We start from the raw sequence: 25,299 nt of genomic DNA, 5'->3' as shown, positions 1-25,299 counted from the left end.
CTGGTGCAGCCATCAGGTCAACGCCTGAAGTGGCACAAACCTGACAGAAGCAGGGCTAGTCAACTCTGTTCTGCAGCAGTGAGAACAGCTAGGTTCTAACAGCTAGAAATGTTGGGAATGATCTTGCTCAGAGCCCATGCTGTGCTTCAATCAGTTAGGCTAAGGCAAAACCTTTCCTTTACCTGTAGTAAATAAATATCTGTCTTGCTTAAGGTACGTCAGCAAGGAAGAATTTTTACAGAGCTCTTGAAAAGAATACATGCTTTCAAATATGTTGTAATTTAAGAGTATTGTAGAATACGTTGAAGACCAATCAATTATCAGGAAAGTAGAGATTTCAAGGAGAAGAGATGCCAAAATTATTTTTAATAGCTAGGAGATAGCTCAATAACAGACAACATGAAATTAATGAGGAAATCTAGCAGGTTTCTCCTGTCAATTAAATTCAGCATAATATTAAAAAAAGTCTGCTTATAATTTTTAACAAAATCACTGATTACAGTGTTAGGTACAATATATCAAGAAGCAAGTGTTTGAGATTTGCAGAGAATTAATGATTAGTAGTTCCTTAATATTGAAAGACTATTAAGATAAGAGGTAAGACTGTAAATTGTGCTGTTTCATATATTGACAAAAGAATGCTTGCAGTAATATTTCAGTACAATCCTTATGGGACTTAGATATCTAAGACTTTCTTTGCTAGATATATGGGTCTTATAAAGGAAAGTCTGTCTCTGCAAAATGCTCCAGTTCTTTATAAAGGTATGTACATATCTGAACATATACATACACACACAGAAAAGCTGAAAAGTTTCAGAATAAAATCTAATGAAATGTACTAAAAAGGAATGGGAAAATAGGAAAGAGTCTCCAGCTGTGCTGTGGTTGTGTACCACAACCAGTAACAGTTGTGGTGGCAGCAGCAAGGCTTCCAGTGCCCACATAAGGAGCAGGTGCTTTTATTTGTTCAGGTAATATTCTTACAGTTTTGCCTCAGCATGCAAAGATGTAGCACAAGAACTTATGGAGCAGGATAATTTCTATTGTGATTTGTTGGGAAAATAAACTAGAGGAGTTATGTTGCATTTCTGTCAATGTGACTTCTGAGGAAAAAAAATCTGTCTTTATCAATTTATCAGTAATTTACTCAAGGATGTAACTTAGTTTGTGTTGTAAACATTGTATTAATGAAAGTTGGATCAAACAACAGAATTTTAAATCAATAGATATTTTTCTAATTATCCTGAATCAGACGTAGATTTCACCATGTGGATAATCACAGTTTTTGTGTAAGACTAATCAAATGCCATTTTGTGGTCAGGGCCTTACATTGTAAATATTTTTAGTCTCAAAACTTTTTCTATTTTAGTCATGCTGAATGTGGTCTGGATGGGGTCTCAAGGTTGTTTGACAAATCCCTTCACAGTGAACCAGAATGTTGTATATTCGTAGGAACCAAGAGACTATATTAGAAGTTGGGTTTTTTTATCTATTTGTGTTGGCTTACCCAGTTTCATTTTCTGCTTGTGCTTTGTATTAAATATGAACAATTTGCTGCTATAGCACAATTCAATGTACATCTCTATTATTATTTTATCTTTTCTTACTTCTGTGACATTTTTGAAGAAATTTAATGCAAATGATACTTGAAATTTGGAGCTAGCATGTTAAGTATCGGCTTGAATTGTAGGAGTGATTATGATACTATTTTCCTGCATTTTCATATCCGAGTTTGAATGCAGGCTTTCTGTACTGTGTGTGTGAATAGAAATATTGGATTCTTTTAACATTATGGCTATATGGCTGAGTGTTAAATTATAGCATCATTTCTAATGTTCTTTTGAATGCTGTTTCAGAAGGTGGAAATTTTTTATACTGTTACCACTGCTTGAAAATGTATATTTTGGATTTGCTAACTGTTTTTTTTTTTAATTTTTTTTTGAACCTTGTACTGAGTAACATCCCTTGAAGACTAGCCAGGGGAAAATTAGTGTTGGGAGAAATGACCATGAATATTATCTGAACAGATTGTATTCAGAATCATGACATTTTGGATTGACTTGTGTTTTAACATAGTGCTGGTTGTAATAGGTGTCTGTAATTGAGTTTAAGATTTTATGCTTACATAAAAATTAATAATCTAATTTATAGTAGCTTCTTGCTAAAGAAGTATTTTCATGATATGCGTACAGAATAAAAAAATCTGAATGCTGCCTTTTGTTATATTTTTTCCCTTTCCCTAGTTTTTTTCGGGTTACCATAGAAATCTTCTTTCTAATGAAAATTTGATAGTTGAGAGTGAATGGATGTTGAAATTCTTAAAAGTTTTTTTCCTACCCTCTTGCTTGAAGAATTTCTTAATCTTACTCTAAAAACCTGGATCTGACCTGCATCAGTAAGATGTCTGACTTGCTGATTAGCAACGTTATATGTTGCTGAGTTCCAGAGCAGTGGTGCTCTGGGTTTTGCTAATGCTCTGACTACATGCTTGAACATCCTCAAAGTACATTAATCTTTTTTTTTTCTGAACCATGATTCCAGTACATGACCTAGCTTGTTCATTATGTGAGCAGATATTTGTTCCCATCGTGTGACACAGCATGTTGGTAGTCTGTGCTACAAAAAGACTTGCAAACTATTAGAATTCCAGGACAGACTTCAGGATTTTAAGTTAATTCTCCTTGTAAGTATGTGGCAAGTGTTAGAAATGGAGAAAGCAAGAGTTGGTTTATTGCATGACTTGCACCTGAGTTTTAAATGAGAATTTAAAATTAAAGGTAAGGGGATAGCATGTGTATCTGAGAATTTGTATGTATCATTCACTGCTACTTTTCAGAAATGATCTGTGAAATATGCCCAGTCCTAAAAATACTTTGTGCTGCATAGCATCAGTGCAACCTCAAATGAGATGTTTGCAGATTTCAACTGTTTGATATCCTTGAAAGATGTTTATTAATCCTGGTCTTGTTATTGGTCCAGTATTCTGTGAATTGACATTGCGTAAAATAGCTGTGAGGTACTGTTGTTACTCAGTATTTGCCTTGCTCTTAACTTTTGCTGACACCTGTTCAGTGAAATATTTTAATTACTTAATAATTGTACTTTGTAAAATTAAAAAATTATTTTGGTTATTTTCACCTCTTCTAGAGATTTTGTATTGACTTTCAGACTAATTCAGAAGCTATCTTAAACAGTATTGCTTTAGACAGCTGCAAGTTTTAAGCCTCAGTCTGTCAGATGCAGAGTACTGCTGGTGTGTAAAACGTAGAAGGATGAAATGGAGGTGAAGCTAACTGTGCGTGAAATTGTAGTAGCAGGAGAGATTGTCCATATTTTGCAGTAGCTGAAAATAGCCGCACTCCATCTGCAGCTTCACTTATGCTGTGTGATCATTTCAGACACAGCTATAAGCATATTCCATTAATTGTATATTATAATCTTAGATTTATCTCAACAATATATGCGTGTCAAAATCCAAATTGATTTTAAGAGTCAACTCCATGATGAAATTTGCAATACATTAAATTTCACAGTTGCACTGTGCAGGATTCCTACAACCCTTAAAAGTCATCAGTATTTCTAAACAGAGCTTTGAAATATATTTTGCTCACTAAGATGTGTTGAACTTCAGCATTTTAAATTTCTATTGTCAAGTGTTTGTCATGTTGTAATGTTACAGTGTTTGGTGAATTAGATAATGTGACATCAGGTGTAAGCAAAAGTTGGCCAGGAAATTTGAGACATGAAAATGGATGGTTTAGATGGCAAGTTGTCATGGGTAGCATCACAAATGTCTATCATACACTATTTCTAAATAGTTTGATTCTACTGTAAAACAAGGCAAACAATGATACAGAAGTCTATATGCATACTTTTAAACTTACATAGAGATTGGTAATAACTGCTCCACTCCATGAATTTAAGCAAAAACATGTAAAATCTTGATATTTTTAGCAACTTTCCTGTGCACGTATTCAGGGTTGTCAAGATAAGCTGTCAAAGCACGGCTTAATAATTTATTGGAATATCTGGCCTCTGCGTTGCTAAGATAATGAGAGATTTAGGAGTATTTTTCACCAAACTTGTACTAGATGTAACAATAACTAAAATATTTCAGAAACTTGAAATGGATTATTGTGCTGTAAGAGGGGAGGTTTCCAACTTGATGTTCTTCCCACACCAGTGAATATGAAAGCTTCCTTTCATTTTGACATGAAAGTATTGTGAAATATTAACCTGAAATAAATGTGGGCAGCTTAAATAGCTTTGGCTATTACTTTTTCCAAAAAATCTTAAAGCCCATCTTAAGGTTGCTTTACATTCAGATCCCCATTTTACATCCTACCTGAACCTAAAATGATTTTCAGTATTTATGACTGCTGTTTGAAAGTTAATGCAAGTCTATGGATATAACCCCATTGGCTGTAGACAAACAGAATGGATGAGACTTAGAAAATAGTGGTATTTAGTGACCTTTAAGTATTGGGTTTTTTCTCTGTTTTGAAAAATGCTGAAGACGGAGAACCAACTAGGGAAAAAAATCCTACGAATGCATACTAAAACACTCTGGAAAATGGGGAGAAAAGTCAAAGCACAGCAGGGGAACCTTTCCTAGAGTTTTATTACAGGTTTCCACTGGCCAGTCGGGTAAGCAGGTCTTCGTTGCAGTTGGATTGATCAAAACATGTGGCAGCTAGGCATGTTGCAGGCCTGTTCCCTAGTTGTTACATTGTAACTGGTGCTGCACTTAACCAGGTACTTTGACATTTCGTCAGGAAGATAGTATCATGTTTTGACTGCATCAAGCCGAGATTCTTTTCCTTGCAAGCCCTTGGTACTTGAGTTTGTAGGAAGGCATTTTAAGACGTGAATGATTCAGCCTGTTTCAACACTGCAAAACCACAGAAATTCTAGTCTGGTGAAAGTGAAGGCTGGGCTCTGACCCCTTCTTCCACCTCAGCCACCTGTTTCTGCATAGTATCACACAACTTGAGAGGTTTTTGTGGGTGAAGAATGCAGAGGTGAGGGACGATATACAAAAGAAGAGTGAATTAGACCTATTTAGCCCATGTAATAAGTAGCTGCTAATGTCAGCTTGGTCTATTCTGAAGAAAAGATGACTCAATTTCACTGAAAGGTAAAAAATATGCCTATACGAATTCAGTTTTCTGTAGTCTACCTTATCTGTCAGTCACAACAAAATTGTCACTCAGACCGTCAAACATTATAGGGTAAGAGGTGAGCACGTATGCAGAAACTGTTCCTCAGGATGGGTTATTTTAATTCTAATGGATCATACTTATATTCTCATTATGATGTAGTTTGACCATAACTTAAAACCAGTTCTTTGAGGGGAGTTACTGTTAGACCCCTCCTGGAAATGAAATAAATATTTAGTGTAATATTAGTAATAAACATGTCCACTGCAACTATGACTGTGTGCTACTTTTAATAAAAAAATCAAATTGAAAGCTCTCTTAAAACTCCACCTTTTTACATGTACAGACCTTTTAAATGTGCTGTTATGAATTACAAGGAGGAATAAGGTGACATTTGTTCAGACTTTTTTAAACTAAAAATAGTTTACAAACCTCACAATTACTGAAACTAGAATAACTTGAAATGCTTTTAATGCTTTAGGCTACACTTGTGTGACCCAATTTAGTTTCATTTGTCAGGGTTTTTTCTTTTCATTTCACTAATTAAAGTGCTACACTCAAAAAAATTACTGTTGGCTGCCTGCTTGTTGTGCCAGAGGCTCTTAATATGAATAGTTCCGATGAAGGAGTCTCATCTCTTGGTTTTTAACTCAAGGGGTAAAAATAAGAGAACTACTTAGAATTCATTGACATCTCAGTGGTGTAATGTAACTGTAAGTCATATCAATACTTATATAAATGAATTAGAATTTTAGTTTACTTGTAGCTCTTTCTTAAAAACCCCAACTTTCTCTGTTTTTTGATGTGTTCTATAAAATCCTTTGTCTGCTTCGTAAAAATCAAATTGTGCTTTTAAGTAGCTGTACTCCTTACTTCTAACATGCTACATAAAAATGGTTCATGTTTGTTGTTTTTACCAAGTGTGACTCTTTAAAATAGCATAATTCAATGACAGCATGTTTTATTTAACACTCAAGTAAATAATCAGAACTCTCTAACTAAGGCTAATATGTCAAATGATCTCCCTTCAAAGTTTGCTTTTAACTAAAAAGTGTCTCGTACAGTTCACAGAGGGAAAATTTTATGGGAAATATTGATAGGGAAGTTGAGGAATTGAGATGATTGTGTTCTCTCTAATTGAGAGTCTCTTGTCAGAGTAGTGTCACTTCAGAATATTACGCACAGCCATTCTTTGTACTGAAAATGTGCTGAAGTGGATGTCCTTCTCAAGAACTTTACCATGTACACTCTTTCCCTTCCTTCTGTACATGATGTTATCAGCAATGAAGATTAATGTTGACAAACAGTAGTCCTAGATAAGGAAGGTGCAGCTAGCTACTCAATGCCTGAGACAGAAATTTACCATCTTTTGTTTGGATCAGATTCACCAAGGGTTCATGTCTGTCAGATAAACTAAGATAAAATACATTATCTGTCTGTAGTAGGGCAAGCCTTACCTATGGAAGACCTCTTTCTAGCCTTATCAGTGAAAAAGAAAAGGTTAGGGAAATTATAAATGTGAATTTGCTAAATGTGAGTTAAAGGTGTTGATGTGCATCTGTGCTGGTGAATGGAATATGTTTAGCTAATTAAGTCTGATCTCCTTCATCTGGATAAAGTACTGGCATTTGACTCTACATTTGTTGAAACAACTTCAAAAAGGAGAAAGTCTCCTAATTACTTAAATGCGCAAAGTCAAATAGTTGACAAGTTCCATTATCAATGTTTTCTTTGCAATTCTTCTAAGATGCTTTTTTTAATAAAAGCACAGATTCTGTAGAATAAAAGAGAAATTCAGGGATTTTACTTCTAGAGGTAAGTAGATGGTTAGATAGAAAAGTTAATCAGACAATATATTCCAAAATTGGAACTTAAACTGTTAACTTTGTCTCTACTTTTTCGCTGGCATAATTCTATTCTCTAGGTCCGAGTGAGAGCCTGTATATAGGAGCCCTTTTTCCGCCATCCTTCTCTATTCCACTCTGCCCCCCACCCACACTCAAATAAGGCATTCATACCACCTAATCCATGCTACAGCTCCAGAGGTCTAAAGTTGATGGTTGCTCAGCTTCTGCATTTTCTCTCACCCTTGTGCCAGATCTCTTGCTCACATGACCTTACGCCAAACCATTTCAGAGAGCAAAGTTAACAAAAAAAATAGCCTGCCAGGAGGGGAAGTTGTTTTGGAGCTTTTTGGTAGTTGTTGGATTTAAAGAGCAAAAATATTTACATAATATTGCAAGGAGGAGATTGTTTAACACTCAAAATAAAACACTTGGATGGATCACACATTTTCTGTATGTTGAAGATTGTAATAGTAATGCACAACTGTTATGTACACGCAGAATAAAAAAAGTTGAATCTCCTACTCGAAGCAGAACTCAAAGTTCTGAAGATTTCCAAGGATACAGATTCTACAGCCTTTCTTAGTAAATTATTTCAGTGCTTAAACACCCTCATTATGACTTTCTTTCACCCTTATATTCAGTTGGAATTTCCTTCCCTGCAAATAAATGAGAGCTTAGATTCTGATTCAACTTTGTTCAGAGGAATTTGCCTGCAATACATAGCACTAATCACAGGAATAGCACTACTTCAGATAACTGGTTTTTGACTGTTTGATTCTTTGTTTCCAAACTCTTAGAGTTAGGCATTTCCCTTCACAGGATAATGAGTTTGAATGGAAGCAGTTTCTTTGTTGCTAAATTTACTGATTACATCAGTTCTGAATGATGTGTCTACGTAGCAATGACTTTATTGGCTTTCTGTGTTACAGAACAGTAATTCATAATGTTCCTGGCAGTGAGGCTTTCTGATGGCTCTCTGTTAACCCACAGATTCTTGCTCATTTTCTGTCTCCAAGGAAGGGGAAAACTAGAGTGACTTTGAATACTTCTAACTGTCAATACAAATACCTTGCATTCTCTGCCCTGTAGAAGAGAAAATATTTTATAGTTTATATCTCAGTGTATATTCCTTTATTTTTAACTAATCTAGTTTTCTAGTAAAAGTAACAAATAAATTGGTAGTTATAAGAGTTTAGGAAAGAGCAGAAGAAACTTGCACCAAAATCTCTTTTCTTTGTGACTTCATTTCTCAGAAGAACAAATATCGATTATTAACTTGTTGTTTTGCTTCTGAGGTGTGTGGGACACAGTAAAAATTGATTTGCATGCCTTTCAAAAAAGAGATCGTGCACTCTACTTTAAAACAATACCAGTTTGCACATACCAAGCAACTTTGGCCAATAAGAAGAATAATATCCGTATTTTTCCTGACTTTGCTTTGAAGTAAAACAATAGTATGAGTTAATAGGGCATGAGGAGGTTTCTTTGGCAGTTTTGCTTATATAGTAATATGAAATCAAAATTACAGTGAATTTGATAAAAACAAAAATTCTTTGCATTGGAAAGAGATTACTTGTTGGTAAATATTTAGTGGAAGATTGTCTTGTATCTGAGGCAAGTGAAAATTCCAGAGTTTTAACAGTAGTTTTAAGTTGTGTTTTACTGCTTGTTCTCAGAGCTTAACTTTGTTTTTTAAACTGTTTGATAGTACGAGAGGAAGAGATGCAGATATTGGAGAGAATCCAGATACCATAAGATAGCTATTTACCATTGTGTGGCTTTATTTTAACAGCCTGTTTCATTGTGTGTTTTGAGACATGATGGTACTATAATTTTTTCCAGCTGATTGCAAACAGCTGTACAAATCCAGTTTGAGTGACACTTGTAACCTGTGCAGGGTCAGGCTTAGTCAGTAGTTAGAAGAAAGCAGTGTGCAAAGCATAGGTCCTATAGAAGTAAAATTAGGGATAATTTATTGTATTTTACAAAATTGTCTTTGTCACCTTTGATCTAACACCATTTTATTATGATCAAGGAGCAATCTGATAAGTACCACTTTTTCAGTTCGGTTTGATCTGAATTCCTGTTTGGTTGTAAACACTAACAGTTATATAGCAGCTTCATAGCGGGAATGTAATCTTTCTTCTGGATTTTTCACCATGAATAATTGTGATAACAATACTGTATCTATTTATAAATGAAGCGCTGCTGGAGTTCTGTCTTGCAGAAATAACTTCAATTCCCTTCCTAATAACAGGTGAAATGTTTACTTTCACCTAAGTTAAGGTTCCTTGTTTTTAATTGCTGGAACAATTATTTTTGCAATACCTATTTTTATCTAACACTATTCTTATGTAAATGGTGGTTTATTCTAATTACCACTTTCCTTCATCATTAAAGCAGACATGACTGATAGTGTGGTTTTCCTCCTCTCAGTTGTAAAGAGCCATCTTCATTACATCAGCGTGAACTGTTACAAGACATTCACGTGCTTACAAAAAGCTTTTGAATGAAATTTAACTCAAGTTGATGCTTTGAAAAAGATGAGGGAGAAGTTCAGATTTTTTCACAGTAGCCTTAGAAAGCATACTATTAGAAGGTTTTAAAAAAAGCGAAGTTATTTTTATAGATGCAGACATGAATCAGCCCCAAAATCATAACAGCACTTGTTTTGGATGTTAAAATGGACACTAGTAATAGTTTAGAGAGTCTTTATTTCATTGCTTGTAGTACTAAACTCACTTTCATGAGCACTAAAACAAGTGAAGCATTATGTTAAAATGAACTAACTTATGAGTTAAGTATTGTGTGATGAACTGACTAGTCATGTTTGTATGCCTCCACACTGAGTGATACATGTCATTCTTAGTAATACTTGAACACAGTAAATGCCTTCACAAGGAAGTTTGGAGGATGTCTGCTCTGGACACGATGGGATGGTAGCAGCAGTAGATATTAACAAGTATGCTTTTGTTGTGGGCTAAGTGATGGAAATAAACCTGTGTTTCTTGCAAAAGACACCTTTGTTTAGAGCTATAAATGAAGCCAATTGATTTTTCTTTTTTTCTTGTCTAGCCATCTAGAGAGCAGCTGTTTGTCCCAGCATGAATCTGAACTTTTTTGTACCAGTACAGTTGGCCTTCAATTACAGTGGAGTTATAAGCTCAAAATATAGGCATCAACAATTGAGCTGTTTTCTTTGTTAAGCTTTACTTCTATCAGATATTGGCTAGGAGTTACAAATTTGGAGTAGTTTGTAGTAACAAGATGTCTTTCGTATTTTAGATTCCTACAGTGATTTTCTTCCATAGAAGTCCTTGTTTGAAAGGAAGAAATAAACTGTAAGAATTATTTGCAGTAATGAGAATTGAAAAATGTTCACTTCACTGTTGTCCTAAGTTTGGGCATGCTTAGTTCTTTGTACACAGATATAAAATAATTAGTTACTTAGATAGAAAAAGGCTATTTATTCCTTTGTCTGCTTCTTTATACTAACTTCTTGATAGAAAAATGCAGATAACTGTCAGTATCAGAGAACCAGTATAAATGTTCAGTGTATTAGCGAGTGTGCAAACTAATATCTAAATCTAGGATTGCTGATATAATTGTAATTGAATGGTTTTTAAAGAATAATGAATAGAGACAAGGTAACTGAAGTTTATAATCTCAGTATTCCATGTTTCCTCCATCTTTGTAATTATTTCATGTTGTAAGTCCAGAGGAAATTTAATTATGCAAGCTAGAATCTGAGCTGTTTATCAGTGCCTTTTTTAATTAAAATCTTTATTTGGGTGGTGAAAAAAAGCTTTAAAAAAAATCTGGTATTTTTAATCTCTTGACTATTTTTCATAGCAGCTCTGGGTTTTAACAGTCAAATCTTAGTTTTTATCTTAAATCTAATGTCTAGTTGAAAATGTAAATATAGTTAAGCACATTTCTGAGATGCTGTTCCGAACAGATAACGCAACATAACATTTTTATTTCTGTTTCCTGTGGAAGTAATGATTACTGATTAGTTCACGTCAGGAAAGAAGCTGTAATTTCCCTGCAAATGATTAGAGTATTTCTTATGTTCTAATTAATAGTATTTAGGCAAATATTGAGTTGGACGTGAATTCAGAAGATTCATATTCTGAAACTAAGTTGTATTCCTGGCTGTCCATAATGCCTATCTAGATAGGTGACAAGTAGATAAGTGTTAATAAAATTGTCTTTGAGACTTCTGTCGTATTGTGTGTGGTTTGCTTTTATGACTTGTCACCCCTTTTTCAGAGGGGTTAGTACTCAGTAAATTTCATAGTGAAAGCTTATTTTTAATTACATGTTTTCACAGTTCATATTTGAAGTGAAATGTGAATTTACTTTGTTTCAGGAAGGTTGTATTTTTCCATGTCCTGACTTGCATATTCGTTATGAAAGCACTGTCTAAAAGAAAATGAAAGCAGAGGTCTTAATTGTTTGTAGAAGGTAATGAAATGAATTAAATTTTAACTGAAGCTTATTCTTCAGTCAGCATCCCTATAAACAGTGGGGTTTCAGGGTTAGAAGGACGTGATTTGGTATACAGTATTGACAACTGTGTAAGATTAAAATGCCTAACTTTACAGTATGAAGCTCTATTTTAGTAGCTGGAAAAATCTGTTGTTGATTTATATTTGAGATTCAGCAAACTATAGAATCAATTGCATGTCACAAAAAACCAAAAAAGTTTAAAAACATGACAGTATACAAGATCAATAGGTTTTTTAATTATTATTTAGATACTACAAAAAATTTAAATGAACTTAAACTTTGCTTTAAGAACATTGAATCTGAGTATCTTGCATAGCTGACAGAAGTGATTGACATCTAAGTGCAAGCATCAAAGTTAGCCCAGCTTGTATATATTACTTCAGCTAAGGCCTGTTAATGTGATCTGTCCTCTTTCTGCAATCACAATTAACTACAATAAACTACTAATAGTTAGCTCAAATGAGAAGTCTAAAGTCACTGTCTTATCTTTATAATAAACAGTATTTCACTGTCCAAGTTAGGTTTAAAACGGAAACTAAAATCTCACTTGATGAGACTTTCTTGGCATCTTTGGGGAGGAAGAAATAAAGTTTTCCTATTACTAGTTCATAATTCCCATTGTAACATGTCTGATTGCATTTTTTTTTAATGAAGCTTTGCTTAAAGCAACAGTATATCTCAAGTGATCTTTTTTCTGTTTTTACATTTTTAATATAATGAATGGAAATTATCCTGTATCTTGAGTGAACAGTCAGTTGTTGCATAAATCAGAGACAGGTCTGGAATTGTGGTTCTATTTGGGATCTTACTGGTCTGTAGTTACCATCAACACAATAACATATTGTCTTCTCAAAGAAAAATAGTTCAACAGATAACACACTATAAGTAAACTGGTAATTTAGATTCTTGATGTCATTGACAGTTTCTGTTTATTATTACAGCTTTATGCAGGAGCTGTCCTAGAGGTATGTGGATGAAAATTGGGAAGGTTCCCTCAAGTCCAGGGTAAGTAAAGCAACTACTGTTCTTTGAAATATGAAATACCGTCACAGCTGAATGACAAAATGTGCTTTTAAGTAGTACTACAAGTAGTCATAAATTTCATATATTATATCAGGAAAGTTGTATTGACCTGAGACTCATGGAACTGGTCTCCAGTAACTGATAGATGAAATTATATTGTGTACTTATGGAACTACTTTATTTTCACAGATCCTGCAGTATAATTGTTTTGTCAGTGGATAATGACAGTCAACTAAAGTGAATGGAATACAGCAGTGTACAAGGAAAATCAGTACTATGAGTGTGTGGTGGGAGGAAGCTGCAGGAAAAAGTCTGAGAAATTTCAAACTGGAATTATCTTACAAATGGGGGAAGAGCTTAGGTGATAGCAGTACTTCTGGTTTTTGGGTTTGTGGGGTTTTTTTGTTTTGGTCCCCCCGCCCCATAATGAAGATCCTAATACTGTACTCTGGACATAGTTGAACATAGAGAAGAAAGACTAATCTAGCTTTAGACATAGAAGTGCACAAACAGCATGTCTCTATCTACCATGGCCAGTATTAATACCTCCCTGTTTGAAGGCTGACTGACAAGCAAGTAAAAAAAAGGGCTTTAAAACAGGTTAAAATTAACGTAAGTTATGCTGCTTTAGACCCTCTCCTGCCACCTCTACCCACACACAGTTCAGTTAATTGACTGCAAGACCACAGCAAAGCTATTTTCTCTTCCCCACTGTTTAAAATGCCAAAACAAGAATTGTTTAAATGACTTGTCATACTACAGGGGTGTGAGGAGATTAACTTTGTGAGCACAGGAGTCTATATTCTCTCCATGAGCATTCAAATTTAGCAAACATGAAAACATTCCCAACTGTTGTTGCCCATTCACTCAGCTTCTTTATGGTTGTGAATTTGTAACAGTTAAGTACTCTTTTGAGCTATAGGTTTGAAGAAAAAGGTCAGCCTGTTAGCCTGACTCCAGCCTGCATTATGTCTTCAGTTATCTTCATGTGGAGGCCCTAAAAGGGAACGGCCCTCAACTTCTGCTGTGCACACACCATGAAACATGTCCAAAAGCTTACAGTACAAAAGGAAAAACTTGAAGATTTTTAAAGATTTTTTTCCTTTCAATCCTTGGTTATCTAAACCTGCTCAAAGATTTATATTCCATTAATCATATAGCTTTCTTTTTAAAATAACTGAATAAATTTCAGTGGTTTTTCAGTAGGTTCTCTGTTTTGACTACCAGTTCTTCTTTGGTACAGTGAGAAGAAAAAAAAGGGCTCAGTAGTGCACTTAATGTCTTTTGCCTTTTCATCACCAATTTCTGCAGTTACCCAATCTAAATTTATCTTGACCAAACTTACTGCTAGGGTATTAGAACAGGTTGGAAGATGGGATAAATTTTAAGAGCATATTTAGAAACTTTAAAAAGGAGTAGAATATATTTTTCCAGCTGGTATTTATTCTCACATTAGTATTAATCTCAGAACACTTTTACTTAGATTTTTCCCTTTGATTTTAACTTCTGCAAGAAACAGTACTAAATGTCTCCATCTTAAGACATTAACATTCAAGAAGTGTGTTTATTTCAACTTGTCGCTTGGATGTTTGCTATGGAAGTTAGGTTGCCTGAAGGTCATGCTGCTGCTTTTGAAGCACTGTCTTTGTAGGCTTCATTGAACTATGTATCCTGTCATTGACAATGTCTTATTGCAAATAACTGATTCCTTTCGATAGCTTCTGCTAGGATTTTGTTGGGTTTTTTTGCAGAATATACACAAAATGGCACCACTGATTGCAGGACTGTGTATATATTAGAATTACTTGGATTAGTGTATGTTACTTCTGTATCTGACCATGAAGTCTTCACCTTTAAGTACCTGTGTAAATTGTTTTGCCACTTGGCTTACTCCCACAGACTTGATTTGTCATGGGCTACTTCTGGATTATATTTTATTTGGCCAGAGGATGAACAGTGGTTTTTCTATAATGAGATTCACATCTTAAAATAGTTAAGGATTAAAATCTGTGGAATTAATAAAGGTTTGTAAAAGTTACACAGTAAGGAAGTTACACAGTTGGAAAAACCTGCGTGTTGCTTGTGGTTACTAAATACAATATTCTATGGTCTTTCTGTATCAAAATTTCTGTCAAAATTACTGGTTATATAATTTTTAGCTACAAATAGTTGCTGAATACACCTGTGTGCCTGAAATGTGAGAATCATTACATATGGAATATATTTATAGATACTGGGAAAGCAAAGCAGTGACAAGTGATGAAAAAAATCTAGTCCTTAGCAAGACGATGAAAAAAATCTAGTCCTCAGCAAGATTATCTCAATCTTAAACTGCATGTTATTCTTTGTAATATCATAACAAACTACTAAATTATTTTGTGAATATGGCCAAGGATGTCTATTATGTTTTTCAAATACAGCTTCTTGTGATAAGTCAGGTAACAAACCACATTTCTGTAAGTCTGTTTAAGCTCAGTACTGAAGTACTTTTCCTGCTAAGTTTCCCTTTAAAATTAATTTGCTCCATTATAAATGCTATACTGTAAAATTAATTCCTATATTACATATATTTTGAAATTGTTCTGTATAAAACTGTTCTTAAATATTTAGCATTTAAAAGCACTCCATCAAAGTAGAACATTGAAAACATAAGTGACAAGATTTATAGATGAAGCAGTATCTTATTATACCAGGTAACACAGAAAATGTGACAGTTTTTGGCTGACATCCATAAAACTAAGGCTCTGAAATGGAATAATAAATTAGCTGGGTCAGTGATTAATCTAGCATATTTGTTTTAAGTTGACTTCAGTGGCAGCTGTGTTCTGCTCATGATGAGACAGATCACGGTGCCTAGACTCCTACGTTCTTTCCAGTTTCTTTAACAAAAACTGAATTAGGCTGGGTTTTTTCATTGAACATTTGTTTCATATTTCTCTGCATTCTTTTTGTTCATCAATAGAGTAACTCTCGCCTCTCCCTGTGTGACTCTCTTAGTTAAGAAGTGGACATGCTCCCAGTAAATCTGTTACAGAAACAGGGTCCTTAATCCTTGAACTCATGCAGTATGCAACTACATTAGATCCTCTGACTTCAGAGTCAGTAAGCACTCTATTATATTGCCCAAGTTCTGTAAGTGTGAGGAGGATTCTTTTAGCTACTAAAACGTAATTTGTTATGGGATTGTACTTTTAGGTAAGACCGCTTATTTCCTGGTTATTTTAATCTGTAATTCTTAAATACTGGTGAAAGAAAGTTAGAAAGTTATATTAACCTTAAATCTTGCATTGGTAGAAATGTTAGTAAAACTTTTACTAAGAAATATAGGATATTGTAGTGGGAGACATGCATCATTTTATCATATTTTGTAAACAGATGATATACAAACTAAAACAATACTTCCCTTCAGATTTAGCAATGTCTCTTGCCCTACTGCTTCTACAAAATACCCTGTCTTTGTGGTTTTTGTGAAGTTTCTTCAGGCTTGATCGGAGCTCTGTCTTGGATTTGCTTTTGAAAGCGTGTGGTGCTTTGTTATAACATCATGAACAGCTGCATTGTAACTTGATTAATAGACTACAAATAGTAGTTATTGATGTGCCATATGAATTCTTAAATTTAAATTCTTATCTCAAACTGAGGTCCCCAAAAGGTAAAGAGCTATAGCCATTAAAATGTAAATGAGTGCCTGATGTCTGCTATAGTTCTGTCTTTTTGCTAGGCCCTCATGGTATCTTTTGAAGCAGGCTCATGCAATCTTCAAAACTGCAGAGCATGTATTTGTCCCCAAAACAAATTATTAAAGAGTCTTAGGAAAGAAATTAATGCTTTTTTGGTTTGCCTGTATTCCCAGTGATTTACACATTCACATTTTTAGCAAATATCGCCAGTTGTCTTAGTAATGCTTAGATTTGTGACGTAATTAAATGTTGGGTTTTCCTGTCTTCATAAAATATCACTCTGCTACTCTTCCTTTTGGTTTGGTTCCTTTTCTTTTCCATAGGTTTAACATTTGATAATTAACAATGCCTCAATAAAACCATTGTTTTATTCGAGTTCATTTCAGGTATGAAATGGTCAAGTCCATAGTATGGTCAAGTCCTTTTTGCTTTTTTTATGTACGAGTCTGTGACATTCTGCACAAACTTGCATTTCTAGTAATTTTGTTTTACTTTCAAACTGCTTGTGTCTAATAATTCAGGGCCAAGTTAAGCAAACTACCCGTTATTTCATTGGTTTATGCTAAGTAATATTACATTTGCTTTCTGTATGTTGAAATTAACTCAGAACATCTATTTATAGATAGTCTTAGATGTACTTAATCATCCTGTTGTCTGTTAGTATTAGATCACTTCAGTTAATAACACATTTTGTATACATTTAGTCTTTCTTATTTTTGAGTTTTAAAAATCAATTGAGCTGCATGAAGTACCATGCTACTGTTTGATAAAATGTCTTTTGAAAGATAGTAATAACTCATGTGCTTCCTGTTGCTAATTCAATGGGTGAAACATTTAAATGCATCACAAAGACTTTAAATATTTCTCTAAAAATAGATCATCCTTTATACTGATTTTGAACCATTCCTCCTTACTCATGAATGATAATGGAAGCGTTCCTTTCTGATGTTGCTCTTGGAGCACTAACAATTCTTTGCCCTGATCACATAATAGGCTTTTTTGGTGTAATACTGAGGGACAGGCAGGGTAGTCACCTTCATAAAAAAAGTATGCTGCTGCTTTTCAGTGCACAATCAGCATTTTTGATCAGACTTATCTGTAATATGAAGCTGTGTATCTCTACACAGCATCAAGAGTTTAGAAGAAGCTAAAGGGTTCTGTTTACTAGAAAAATAGCATAAACTGAGAAGGGTATGTCTCGCTTAAAAAGTTGGATGAATCCCCATGGGCATACATAGTCCTCATAAGTGTTACAACAGTAAGCAATGGAATAAATCTAAACTAAAAGCACAGCTTTTAAATAACAAAAGGATTAGAAGTTTGAACAAGTGGACTTTCCCATTACTGACATACTTAATCACATTAGATTCTTGCTGGAAGACATGCTGTAGCTTACCGGGAGGAAAAATTGTGCAGTAAAAATTTATTGCTGACCTTGTGCTGAAGATTTGACTAGTTCTGACTTGTGCTTTTCTGCCATTAAAATCTGAAACTGATATAATAGAGACAGTAAGGTTTTTTAATCTCCTCCAGGCCTTTCTGATTTGAGGCCATTATAATCCTTCTGATGCATGTAGAGACAGACAAGGTTAAAAATGCTTGTCTGTGTTCATAGTTGTTTGAAAACTAGTGTGAGATTTCACTGCCATTGTATATTGGCTCTCATTCAAGTATTAAGAGATAAGTTTAATTTTTTCTCAACATCATTTTGTATTTTTTCAGTTACAGACCAAGCAGGAGATGTTTGCTCCTAAAGCAGGAATCTAAATATATGAATATTCCTGAATGTAGATATCCTTGGTAGTCTGGGTCACGCCCTTAACATATAACAGTAGGTAGTCAACTCTGTTTACAAAGAAGTTATGCCTAGCATATAGATCTGCAACTCTGCACGGAGGGATGTGGTGTCATGTCCCTTTTGGGTCAGGAAGTTTTCTTATGGTGTATCCTACTGTATCTCAGAATAGCGCAGGAGTGTACATGGATATACATAGACTTGCTGTTTGGGCATGAGTGATTCTTAGATTCCTTAGTAATCTCCACTTGGTACTCTAGGCTTTAATTCCAACAGACTAGTTTTCGCAGACTTTCTCAAAGCAAAGAGGCATTATATATCAAAACAAAGTGACATTATAGCGATAGCAGTGAGTTTCCTCTGTTCTACTGTGTTCATAGGCAGAGGCTGCTCTTAGGTCTTTAAAAGGACTGTTCAGTATTACCTGTCTCTGCAAAACAGTTTGGTGCTGGGCAGGCTTTAAAATGCTCATGCGCACCTGGATCCTTTTCTCTGACCTTTTAGTTGTAGTTGATTGTGTGGCAATCAAGTCTGCTCTGTAGGCTCACCTCAGGGTTGCCTTCAAACAGAAGGCATATGCTTTAGTATTGCACATCTCTTATAAGAGCATAAGGTGAAGTGATTTTCTTAACATTATGTGAAAGGACAGTTGCAAAGCTGGCAGTAGAACAGCTCTGACTTCTAGTCCGGTGTTTAATTCACCAGAACATAGTGTCATGGCACCAAGCTCAGAGTTCATCTTACGGAAGTCAAAGTAGAAAATTCCTTGCTCACCCATGGTTGGATTGTATAAATGCTTGTTTCTCTGCAGTGTGTAACTTATAATGCTGCTACAGGGAAAGGAAAAAGGGGAAATAGCTAGCATTTTAGTATTCAACATGAAACTACTAAATAGTGGTGTAAAGATGTGCAAGTAGCCTTCAGACATAGGATCATAGGAGGCAACAATGTTGATGTCAGGGTGTAGAGGGGAAACTGTTGGGGCAGTGCTGAAGAACTGTTGGAGCATGTGCACCATATCACATGATAAGAAAGCAGCCACCTGCCCCAAAATGTGCATTGTAGCTGCATCTGACTTCCTAACCCCATCAATTCCATTCAAAGGCTGTTTATTCAATTTAGGGCATGGTTTTGTGAAAAAAGTGTTTGATAGGATAATCTGTATTTTTAATGCATGTCAGTAGATTTGTTTCTCAGTTTAGCTTCCAAAATTGAGAATATACAAATTAACTTATTTGTACAGTGAATGTTTTTGTGTTGCGTTGCAGACTCAAGTGACTAATGCAGAAAGTCACTATGATCAGCATTAGAAATAAATATGCCATTAACAGAAACCGATTTTGTTCCAGCTGTCTAAAATTTCAGGAAAAATGTTCTGTAGTGCTTCAGCTTTCAGAAGATTTAGACATTTGACATTGATACAAGTGTGTAATAGCTACTTTTAAAGTGACAAAACGTAATACTGCCTATAGAATACTTTCTTCTTCCACCTAATTGTTCCCATTTTATGCGAGCTTGTTCAGTCCAACACTGCAGCCAGAGAACATCCAGTCATGTCCAAATGAGCTTTCATCTGTCACTCAAGTAAGAAATCCTCACACCTGTTACAAGCTTAAAGTGCTGTAACCTGAGTTAACCCCCAAAGGCTATTCTTTAATACAGTGGAGTTCCACAGTTCAGATATGCTTCTGAAACTTTATCCATTTTACTATGCTCTTACAGTTTTTCTTTAAGTTTTGCAATTAAAGTTATCCACTGTACTGACTGCTTCTTACAACCTCCTTTTCATATAAAGCCCTAGAGACTGATTTCAGCTTTAGGTTTAAATTGAAAAAAATGTGGGAAAATTCCCCATTAAATAGTTCAACATGCTGTGGACTTAAGAAAGAATAAGAAATATCTTTGCCACTTTTTTGCATGTTAGTGTTGATGACAGCCAAGACAACAAGTCAAAGGACATGGGAAACACTGAAGTTGAAAATTATGTCTTTTGAGTTTAAATCAGAATTGAACTGCAGTACGTGAGCATGTACTGGTTATTTAGCGCTATTTGAAATTGTTATACAAGTACAGCTTGCAATATGACATTAGTGTACTATAGAAAGAACAAAAACAAGCTTTATTTTCTTCTTCAGGGATCTAGTATATCTGCCAGGTCATTTGGCCATTGGTATTTTTTCAACTTCTTTATACTGTGTAGTGGTTGGTGCAGCAGGCAGAGTATATGGTTTTGATCTGTACTGGGAGCACAGTGGAAGAGGGAAGAAATAAATGCCACTCAGTATATACATACTGAGAAAGTGTTAAGGTAGCTGTCTACAGTAATGTAAAGATAGGTATAAAGATGCCAGGGGACATCTTTACAATTACTGAGGAAAGCACTACACTTTGTGAAGCAGTATGAAACAGTAGTCCTGAGGTTGCACTCATCTCCATGCACCAGCTGGATGCACTGCAATTTGTGAGAGAGTGATTGTTGTCTAACCTTGAAAAAGCAGCTTTAACATGCAGCTAGTACCTTTGTAAGAGTCAGTCCGTACTGGCAGGGTTCATCCTTGGGGAGGCTCTGCTGACATACTACAGGAGTGTCCTGAATTCACTTAATAGCAGTACAGATACTAAATTCAGCCTTTAGCATAACCTGAATGTAAGAAGGAGGAATGAAGACTATGCTATTTTCTAAATAAATTTTAAGTACTTCTAGAACTCAGACATGCATTAGGCTAAAGTGTTTGGAAGTAGGGGATTATGCTCACACTTTGTCCTGAAATAATTCATATTGACTTTTCTTTTTAAAGTTAACGTTAACACAAGGCCTGGGTTGTGCTATGGGAGGAGTATGCTGCTGTTAATGCTTGCTGTTTGCTGACTAGTGCTTCAAGCAAAAAATTGTTCATTAGTAGCCCACCTCAGACCTGCACTTCTCTCCAGGTAGCTACATGACAAGCCATAGAGTCCATCTTAAAAGCTGATTGCCTTTAGGAGTGTCAAGAGAAGAGAAGATACCAGCTTCTCTTCTTGTTTTCTTGCTGGTTTTCAACATGCAATCTCAGATATCTCTGCAAGACAAGATTGTCCGTCTTGTTTGCAAGAACAGCACCTCTACCCACAGTTTCCTCTGTGCCCTTTCACCCACACTGCTGCAGCTTTGTGGAGTGTGCTGATGGGATGTGTGTTGTATTTAGCCTCTCTCACAAAGCTTATCTTCAGCCTGATTTTGATCGCTGTAATGCTTTTCCTCACACTTGCATATCGCAGCAGCATATGGGCCAGTCTACTGAAGACTGTCAGTTGTACATGCAGATAAATTGATTTAGACAGTTGCACTAGTGTTTGAGGAAAATCCAAGCAGATACGAAGCTTGTTTGGAATACTAGCAAAAATAGGGTGTTCCTTAGGCATAATAATATTATTCATTTTGTGAGGCTATTAAGAATTTTAACATTAAAATGCCTTCTAAAGCATCATTCCAAAAGAAGTAATTCAGGGAATACTACCTTGAATGTAAATCTACTTTATGCAAGTGGAGAAGAGTTTGATTATGTTTGGTTTTTTTTCTCCAAACCATAGCTTTTGTCAGGAGTGATAAGCCAAAACTCTTCAGGGGACTGCAAATCAAGGTGAGTAGTAACCTAACTTGTTTTACCTGGTACAGTAGGAAGAATTAAGCTTGGTGGAGACAGTCCTTCTGTGGATTGTTCCTTATTTGCTGATCAAGTAATGCTTTAGCAGAGGACATATTTTTGTTGCCAGTATAAATCTTTACAAGTTCCTGCTGCTAATATTAATTGGGTTATTGTTCAGTAACTGTTTGGTACCAATTCTTTGTTGGGGTTTTGGGTTTTTGTTGTTGTTGCTTGTTTGTTTTTAATCTATAAAATATGCTGGAACCCATAATTAATGGCAGATGGGAAAAGAATGTGAGGAATGCTTGCATTCTGTCCTTACTCTGTGGATGTCTTGGATTTACTCAAGCTTATTTTGCCATAGTTTCCTTTTCTCCTGTTCTGTTCTCCCCTAATTTTCTGATGGAGCTGCCATTTCCAAACATTCAGTAATTCTTAGATTTTTCTCCTCCCTTTCAGAATTTCCTTGCTGCATTCTATGATTCTATTTTTCTTTATAGTCTTCAAACATCCAGCTTTATAGAAATGCATATACTGAATGGTGTTTCGTATGACTTGCATATATGCAAAGCTGCATAAGCTGCACTGCCTTAAGCTCAAACAATTCTTTGGTTTCAAGATCTAGTGTGAGACTTCACCTTCCTCTTAAAATCTTGTGTGAACTTCCAGCATACTTCACAGATATACATCTTGATTCTCACATCTTGTGCTCCCATCTCTATTCACCAAATGGCACCATCTGGAATCACTTCATAGTTGTGCATGGCTGCAACAAGTGATTTGTCTTCTCAGCAGCAGATTCCATCTAAAATAGATTTCCTCTGTCTGTCTCATGCATTCATGTCTCTGTCCCCTCCAGTTTCTTTCAAAAGCTTTCTCCCGCATATCTGACTGTTTCATTTTTATTTTAAACTTTGTAGCTGTATTGAACATCAAAGCAGTCTACACTACAATTGGTACAGAGCCCTACCAGCAAAAAATTTAGTGCAAATGGATCTGGTATTTATTTTACAAGACTTTTGGAAAACAGATTAGAGATTCCACTAGCTCCATTAAGTAAAACCAACTAGGTTAGCTCAGGGTAAAGTAAAATACTCCTGGGGAAATCTTTCCATAAACTTAAATGGTTAGAGCCTTCTAATACTGTTAAAAGCTTTTATTTGCATTACATATTTTGTGACTTAGTGAGTCTTCAGAAGCATTAAAGTATTATGTTACCAGGAAAGCCTAGTAGGCACGGATACAGAACAGCAGGAAAGAATGTGATTACATTAGAAATTGATAGTAGAACTTCAAGCTGTTAAAGTGGCCAGAAATTTCTAAAATGGTGAAAAGGCTATTGATTATAAGAGAAAAATCATTCAGCTGCTTGATTCAAAAATCCAACTTTGGTAATTTAAAACAGGTGAAGTAGAATAGGAATACCATCTTTCAAAGCTGGGCTTATGACACTGCTCCCCTGCACAGGCATTAGTTTGTGTAGTGGGCCAAGGAGAACAAATAGTAGGTGTTTCTCACATACCCACATCTCTTCGTTTGACTTGTTCCTCCACTTTCCTCTCTTTGACATTAAATGCAAGTCAGAAGCCTGAACTGAAGCTGTTTCCTACCTGTTTTAGTTAAGGCAAGTAACTCTGTTCTGGATCTCAAGATAAACATTTACTGCTCTTAAATTACTGTGTTTTAATTTCCTGTGAAATGAGGCCTCTTTGTCCCTTATGCTTCCTTCTTTTCTCCCACCCTCATTCCTTAGGACTAGGTAAGAAAGTATCTAATCCAGAGCTGCAAACACTGGCCAACTGCTGCTGGTGGAGTGTGCAACCCACAGCAGGTCCATCGAAAGCTTCAGTATGGTGTCTCCCCTCTTACCAGTTCTTCCTCTGCATAGGCACATGCACACAAACTCTAGCTTTGAACATCTACTTCTCCTTTGAATCTGGACAGTAGGTGAAAGAAATATTGGAAGAGAGGAGGTAGTGGCATAGGAGAAAACAAGCTGACAGACTGGTCTCATAAGCTTAATTTGATTTTTTTATAGATCTGTTTTCTTCAAGAAAAGTAGAATACACTGTTGTTAAACACTAGTAATGAAATTCATAAAATCAGAACAAAATACGTGGCACTTGAATATTTATAGCATTGAGCATTGTCAGGAACAACCAAGCTTGTCTGTTTGTTTTTTAAGAATTCTAAGCTTTAAAAAGCCAAAGCTTAGGTTGATTTCTTAGCACCATTGTATTGCCAAAGGTTGCCCAGAATACTCTGATTTAATTTAGTACTCTGTTCTTAAGTATTCATACTTCATGGTGTCACTTTTTGGACTTTTTACTATTCTTGCTTTGACATCTTTTTAACGGATTTAATCATTTGGGGAGGTGGGGAGGAGTGTTAATATGGAGAATGCATTTCCCAGCCCAAGATAACTGACTTTTTTTTTTCTGCAGTATGTGCGTGGTTCTGACCCTGTACTAAAGCTGCTGGATGACAGTGGGAACATTGCAGAAGAACTGAGCATCCTCAAGTGGAATACAGATAGTGTGGAAGAATTTCTAAGTGAAAAATTAGAACGTCTATAAATCATTGCTTTCAGTCCTCTTTCCTTTTCATGTTTTGTCATGGTAATCTTCTCAGATGTGGTGTGCTACAATTGAAAAAACATTCCAGCTTCTATATTAATTTAAAAATATCTGTTGTGCTGTACTAAACATCTTGTAATTAGAAGGCGGAAGCTTCAGCACACATATCTGACAAGCTGACAAACAGAATAGCTTGTCTTAATATATTTCAGCTCTTAATGCATTTATCACTAACAATGCTTTGTTTTGATGTTAATTATGCAAATATCAGTTTGTTATAATTGGACCTGTTTTTACAAATGCTCTTAAAACTGAAGAGCTTCAAATAATTGAAATGATTACCATGCTTTTTGTCTGCTGCTGTTTGTAAGAAAGTCAGAACCAAATGCAATGTACTATCTCCCAAAGAAACTTGACTGCTAATGCCCTCTTAGTTTTTGTATTTGAACTGTCCTTTTTATAGAAGCATTGTTTACGGTGAGTATCTAGTTCACAGGTTTTGAAGCTGATGGAGGAACTCATGCTCTGGTACTGTGAAACATTTAGTAAGTACACTTTAGTGAAGACTACATAGAAAACCTCTGAGGTGTATGGAAGTCAGATGTCAGGTGTGCTTTACGTAAGTGTTTTGCTTCAGGAAACATGAGATGTAAGTCTCAAAACCTTTCCTTCTAACTTTCACAAGTTTATTGGAAGTACGTTTATCAAATGAATTTATAAACTGTTCTCTTAAAATGTATATTTTCTTTCTCAGTTGAAATTTATGTGAACAGGGAATATAGACAGTATGTATGGTAATGAGTCAAATCCATTATGACTTGTCAGGTTTTTTCCACTTAAAGTGAATAAATATTGTAAGCAAGAATAACGTGGTTTTTTTCTGAAGTCTAATTAGCAAATAAGCCTTCCCTTTAACTACTTCATGCACACTAATTTTTGGTTGGATGGGTGTTATGCTATGGCCTGAATTGGTACTCAGTTTTTCTCTTCATATAAAATTTTATATCTCAAGAAATTTCTCTACAACTTACAGATTTTATTCCCAACTTTTGAGGAAAAAATAATCAGCTTCATAGCAGAA

At 35.3% G+C, this 25,299-nt stretch overlaps 1 protein-coding gene across 1 annotated transcript in view; it reads left to right on the top strand.

The window, feature by feature from the left end:
- Positions 1 to 25,098, top strand: part of SELENOF (selenoprotein F) — a 28,715-nt gene extending 3,617 nt beyond the window's left edge. Inside the window, exons 3-5 of the mRNA XM_072868172.1 lie at positions 12,460 to 12,523; positions 21,587 to 21,636; positions 24,087 to 25,098. Of these exons, the coding sequence (XP_072724273.1) occupies positions 12,460 to 12,523; positions 21,587 to 21,636; positions 24,087 to 24,218 (246 nt within the window). The 3' untranslated portion in view covers positions 24,219 to 25,098. The remainder of the gene's footprint in view (positions 1 to 12,459; positions 12,524 to 21,586; positions 21,637 to 24,086) is intronic.
- Positions 25,099 to 25,299: the final 201 nt, after the last annotated feature.

Source organism: Ciconia boyciana, chromosome 7 (assembly GCF_034638445.1).
Source record: "Ciconia boyciana chromosome 7, ASM3463844v1, whole genome shotgun sequence".
Classification (NCBI taxonomy): Eukaryota; Metazoa; Chordata; class Aves; order Ciconiiformes; family Ciconiidae; genus Ciconia; species Ciconia boyciana.
Note: the sequence above shows the minus strand (reverse complement) of the source record. Positions and strands in the feature narration are given on the sequence as shown.